Below are 6,129 nucleotides of genomic sequence, written 5' to 3' on the forward strand. Positions count from 1 at the left end.
TGTAACAAACTTGTTATCATAAGATGGTTTATGTGTATTTATGTTCAGTTTTTAACCACTTTTGAATTCTTTATTTTGTCTTTTAACTTACAGTTACTTTTCACAATGAATTCACAATGTAAATCGAATTGACTATCAAACTAAAAAGCATGTCACACAGCTTGAGTGTCTGTTTGCTGTTCATTGTATACACTCTCTGCTGCTGTGTTTGTTCTGTGTGTGGATGCTGCACTGACTCAAATTTCAGAAGTCATGTACAGTCGTGGCCAAAAGTTTTGAAAATGACATAAATATTAGTTTTCACAAAGTTTGCTGCTTCAGTGTTTTTAGATCTTTGTGACAGTTGTTTCTGTGATGTATCAAAGTACATAGGCTTTTATTGACAATTACATAAAGTTTATACAAAGAGTGTGTATTTGCAGTGCCGGTGATTCTATTTCAAGACCTCTGTCAATCAGCTTCTGGCCCAAGTCCTGACTGATGGCTCCCCATTCTTTCATAATAAATGTTTGGAGTTTGTCAGAATTAGTTGGGTTTTGTTTGTCCACCTGCTTCTTGAGGACTGACTACAAGTTTTCAATTGGATTAAGCTCTGGGGAGTTTCCTGGCCATGGATCCAAATGTCAATGTTTTGTTCCTGAAGCCACTTAGTTATGACTTTGGCCTTATAGCATGGTGCCCCATCATGCTGAACAAGGCATTGTTTGTCACCATGGTTAGAAGAATTTGTGTCGGTGGATGTTTTGGTACTATTCTTTATTCATGGCTGTGTTTTTCAGCAAAATTGTAAGTGAGACCACTCACTGAAAAGCAGCTCCACCCATGAACGTTCTCAGGATGCTTTGCTGTTCGCGTGAGACAGGACTGATGGTAGTGCTCACCTTTTCTTCTCTGGACAATCCTTTTTCCCAGATGCCCCAAACCATCAGAGAAAATGACTTTACCCCTCAGCAGTCCACTCGCTGTACTTTTTTGCAGAACATCAGTCTGTCCCTCATACTTTTGGGGGCGAGGGGAGAAGTGGTTTCTTTGCTGCTGTTCCTGATACCAGGCCATCCTCCAAAAGTCTTCACCTCACTGTGGATGCAGTGTTAACCATGATTAACCACAATGATTTCAAACCTCACCCAGTAGCGGTTTTAGATACGGGCGACACGGGCGGTTGCCCGGGGCGGCATCGTGGTGGGGGGCGGCATCACGGGCATCGGCAAAAAAAAAAAATGCTCATACTCATGCTGCCCTGACGTCATGCCAGCGCACATCGGGAATGGCATAGGCAGCGATTGGTTTTCTATCGCCCATTTGCTGGGAGTAAGGGCGCCCTCCGTTTGCGAGGTGCGCCTGCTGCTTGTGGCACAGGGAGGAGAGGGCGGGGCGGTGGGGGATTCTCTGACCAGCTGGAGCAGCATCTAATAACCAACTAACAAAATAAAAAAAAAATAAAAACAAACCAACAAACACGAAAACACCAGACATCATGATACAGACTTGTATTTTGCACCGATGTTTTTTTCGAAATTCTATACGCGAAAAGTGAGCACGAGAGCCCTCGGTGCGCCTGCGCGCTGCTGAAGTCAAAGTAAACTTTATTGTCATCTCTGCTACAGACAGTCCAGCATATAGAGAGACGAGACGACGAGGCTCCAGTTACAGCAGTGCAAGTAAACAAACAATATATATAAGAAGAGTAAGAAAATAAATCTACACTTTAGGACTCGGGGGTAAAGGATCAATAACAATTTAAAATTTACAGTTTGATGATTTAAAGTCTCACACAACCCGTTGAAAGGGGCGGGGCCTGCTGCTTCCAAATAGAGCACATTTCATTCATAATGTTTTAAATCCAAGCCCATTGTGTATTCATGATTTGAATCCTGGGTTGTCTTAAATCTCAGAAATACACCTTAGACAAAGTGAATCTGTGAACTAAGGTGTAGGTTTATTAGGTTATGTTGTGGTGATCCTCGGGTTGGGGGATGGGTGTTCATACTGGAGTGCAAAATTAAAACCAATGGAAGATGGACAAGAAAAGTTCAAAGCCATCAGGTCCTCAGTTTAGAAAAAAGAGAAAAGAGGAGGAGAAATGAGCAAAAGATGCAGGTAAGCAGATGTGTCACTGGATAATGGCAGGTCATCCTGAAACAATCAGAATCAGAATACTTCATTAATCCCTGAGGAAAATATGTGGGTTACAGTTGCTCCAAGAAGAAATGGTAAAAAATAGCAACCGTAACAGACTAAACTCCAAACAATACATTATGTTACAGATTTTAATATTAATTAGTCATTGTCAATTGTTGATTTGTCCTGTTCTCGTTGTATGACGAATTATGATGGCTGTTTGGTAGCCGTTTGCATACTATGCATAGTCTCTCTCTCTTCATATGTGTGTGTGTTTTTCTCTGGTGAAATTCAGTATGGTTCCGACAACAGTTTTATGTTAATGTACAATCCTTAATATGTTTTGTGTGTGTGTGTGTGTGTGTGTGTGTGTGTGTGTGTTGTTGGGGGGTGCGCCAAAGGGAGTGTTCGCCCAGGGCACCAAACAGGCTAGGACCGCCACTGACCTCACCCACATTTTAACAATTCCATTGCGCTATTCTAACTTGATCAGCATAACATAATGATCTCCAGCCTTGTGCTCGTCAACATTCTCACCTGTGTTAATAAGAGGATCTCAGCAGGTCCTATTATGGCAGTGATGGAAAGCAGTGGAATTGTGGTTTTTTTTCTAGGGGGGGGTTAGTTTACATGGCGAAGAGGGACTTTGAAATTCATCTGATCACTCTTTCTCACTCTCAAAACTTTTGTACACCACTGAACAGTAACCACACTGACACAAAGAGATGGAAAACAGCTGGCAGCAAAGGCAGAGAGGTGTCTTTTCCAGCTAAGCAGAAGAGGAATATAAAGATAATGAAGGTCACAGTTTGAATCAGTCACATTTCAGTCAATACAGTGGTGCACTGACAGATCCAGGATCAGTCCAAATCATCAGCAGTGTATTTGTGAAAATGTTGGACTGTTCCTTTATCAGTGTCTATCAGTCTGTGTATGAGAGCCATGTAATGTCCATGTGTGCATGCTGACTGTGCTGCTCTGACCCCCCTCCTCCTTTCAGGGTGGAGCCTGCTGGAGAACAATGGTTGACACCAGGTCTGAGGAAGTGTAAGTGTGTTTTTAAAGGGATTCATGAAAACAAAGCAGCACACATTCACATCTCTGATGTCAGGAGTCATCAAAGTGTCAATCAATGAACAGATGATGGATCAATAACTACAGCTGGATTGTGTTTGTTCTCTCCATCAGATTCCTGTCAACTCACAATCGACACAAACACAGTGAACACAAAGCTCCAACTGTCTGACAACAACAGGAAGGTGACACGTGTGGAGAAGGTTCAGTCATATCCTGATCATCCAGACAGATTTGATGTTTATCATCAGCTGCTGTGCACAAATGGTCTGACTGGTCGCTGTTACTGGGAGGTCGAGTGGAGAGGATGTGTTCATATATCAGTGAGTTACAGAAGAATCAGAAGGAAAGGAAACAGTAAAGACTGCGTGTTCGGATGGAATCCTCAGTCCTGGACTCTGAGCTGCTCTGATGATGGTCCTCAGTCTCTCAGGCACAATAACAGAACAACATTTATCTCCTCCTCCTCCTCCTCCTCCTCCTCCTCCTCTGTCTCTAACAGAGTAGCAGTGTATGTGGACTGTCCTGCTGGAACTCTGTCCTTCTACAGAGTCTCCTCTGACACTCTGATCCACCTCCACACCTTCAACACCACATTCACTCAAACTCTTTATCCTGGGTTTTGGTTCTATCCTGGTTCCTCAGTGTCCCTGTGCTGAGTGGAGTGTAAAGAGTGTCGTCCTGTTAGAGAAACACTCTGACTGTTGGATAGATAGTTCAGTCTGTACATGTCTGTCTCTTTCACGCAGAAACACGTTTTCAGATTCATGGATTCAATCAGTTGATGTTTGAAACTCTTCTAAATGATTGTAAACTTCTTCCTCTTCAGTCCTTTAAAGATGGAAGCTCCCATTATTCCAGGATCCACATGTTGTTTTTCTGTCTTTTTCCACTCAAAGCTTCACAGTGAATATCAGTATGTTGTGTTTCTCTGAAGCTCTGTTGTTCATCTCTTCATCTGAGCTATCACCCTCCCCTTGCTGTTCAACTGAGAACAAGGCACAATTTGCAATTGCATTAATCCAGGGTTCATTTCTCTCTCAACCGGAAGAATGGAAAGAGATGACGAGGAAGACCCAAAATAACATGGAGGTAGGGCTGGGCCATATTATACCGTTCACGGTAATACCGGTATAATGTTAGGCAACGATAGGAAAATGAAATATCGCGATAGAATATGAGTAAAACGCGCATGCGCAGTGCCTTTGTTTTCATACGCACATGGCCGATTGTTGAGTGAAACAGATGAACCAGAATTGGTTTGTAAAAATGGTGCAACTTCAGTGATGTGGAACTGGTTTGGTGTTTGTCCGTCAGATACACGACAAAGCACATTTTTTTGCAGAACATACAAGCGGCCGTCGTTATTGTCATATTTGTCGGATTAAGATGCTCTTAAATCTGGGAGTAATCTGGGTCCTAAACTCCGTATACTTCAGGTCAAACAACACTGCAGCATCACTGAGAGTTAAAAACTGTCTAAATTCTTTCATCTTTAATAAAACGATCAGCATTGCTGCTTTACCAGGTGTAACTATGAAGTTTAACTTCCAGGCATCCATGAAAACAAAATGTATTACATTTAACGGAGTTAGAAGTTAGCAGGAAGCTAGCGGAAGTTAGCTCGCTAGTTTCGCTAGTTACCTAAGCATGATATAGCATGTTCTGACTGAGAGATTTCTGAAAAAAATCAAACGTACAGCTCTGCTATCACTTCCAACATAAATGAAGACAGGAAACTAAACAGCAGTGACGTTTGTAGGGTTACTGAAGTTGGGCTAGCTGGTATATATTGATGTGCTACGTGATCGCTAGCGACACAGCTATGTTAGCATAACATAAACAGTGAAGCTGGAGGACGAACACTAACACTTTTCCACCTATAAAAGTTAACGTTAAGGTTCCTGATAGTTAAAGACAAATGCAATCGCATGGCAGGATGCTGTAAACGGACCAAACTTCAGTCAGGAGAACAACTGAGATAATCCATCCACAATACGAGGTTAGTCATTAATATACTGCAACAACATGGGAATAGAGCAGCTGCCAGAGAATTCAACATTAATGAATCAATGGTACAGAAGTGGAGGAAGCAAGAAGAATGAGTTTAATAAAGTTTGATTTATCTGACTGCTTTGTTTCGCTTAATGTGCCTTATAATCCCGTGCACCTTATGGTCCGAAAAATGCGTACTGCACACTGCAGTTTAATGTTGCAAAGCACCTCTTTTTAACTTCAGTGGATATTATACATGGTTATGCTCAGGATATGTCAGCCCATTTCTACTGGAAATGCCTTTTGGTTAAACTTTCAGCAAGGAATTTGCATTTGCACTGTTACATTTTTATAAAGCTTTAATGTACATAAAAACCAGCTTCTTGTTTAAGTGAAAATAAATGGAAGGTTGTCTTTTTGCGCTAGTAATGTTGTGGAGTTGTATTTTGTCTCGCATCAATTATATCGTCAGTTATATCGTTATCGCAAATTTTCAAATATATATCGTGATAAATATTTTTGGCCATATCGCCCTGCTCTACATGGAGGAGGACTTTCCTTGAAGTCCTTATCCTCCCTCGCTGGTGTCAGACACCAGCGAGGGAGACCCAGCAACACGCTCAGACACAAACTGGTTCATCACAAAGACAAAACTCCAAAACACAGTCTTAACAATGTGGTGTATGCTGTACAGTGCAGCGAGGAATGCCCAGACCTCTACATTGGAGAGACCAAACAGCCACTTCACAAGCGCATGGTACAACATAGAAGAGCCACCTCCACAGGACAAGACTCAGCAGTCCATCTGCATCTAAAGGTCAAAGGTCACTCTTTCGAGGATGCCAATGTTCACATTTTGGACAGAGAGGACAGATGGTTTGAAAGAGGAGTGAAAGAAGCATCTATGTCCACTGTGAGCGACCATCTTTGAACAGAGGC

General features: G+C 42.1%; 1 protein-coding gene across 1 annotated transcript in view; it reads left to right on the plus strand.

Annotated features, from left to right (window-relative positions):
* Window positions 1-5,296, plus strand: part of LOC147328624 (NLR family CARD domain-containing protein 3-like) — a 26,158-nt gene extending 20,862 nt beyond the window's left edge. Inside the window, exons 11-12 of the mRNA XM_086297131.1 lie at window positions 3,122-3,168; window positions 3,310-5,296. Coding sequence (XP_086153257.1) covers window positions 3,122-3,168; window positions 3,310-3,854 — 592 coding nt within the window. The 3' untranslated portion in view covers window positions 3,855-5,296. The remainder of the gene's footprint in view (window positions 1-3,121; window positions 3,169-3,309) is intronic.
* Window positions 5,297-6,129: the final 833 nt, after the last annotated feature.

Source organism: Aulonocara sp. 'chitande type north' Nkhata Bay, linkage group LG6, assembly GCF_057382095.1.
Source record: "Aulonocara sp. 'chitande type north' Nkhata Bay isolate Kocher_YH1m ecotype deep benthic linkage group LG6, A_spYH_male_GT1.1, whole genome shotgun sequence".
NCBI classification, from domain to species: domain Eukaryota; kingdom Metazoa; phylum Chordata; class Actinopteri; order Cichliformes; family Cichlidae; genus Aulonocara; species Aulonocara sp. 'chitande type north' Nkhata Bay.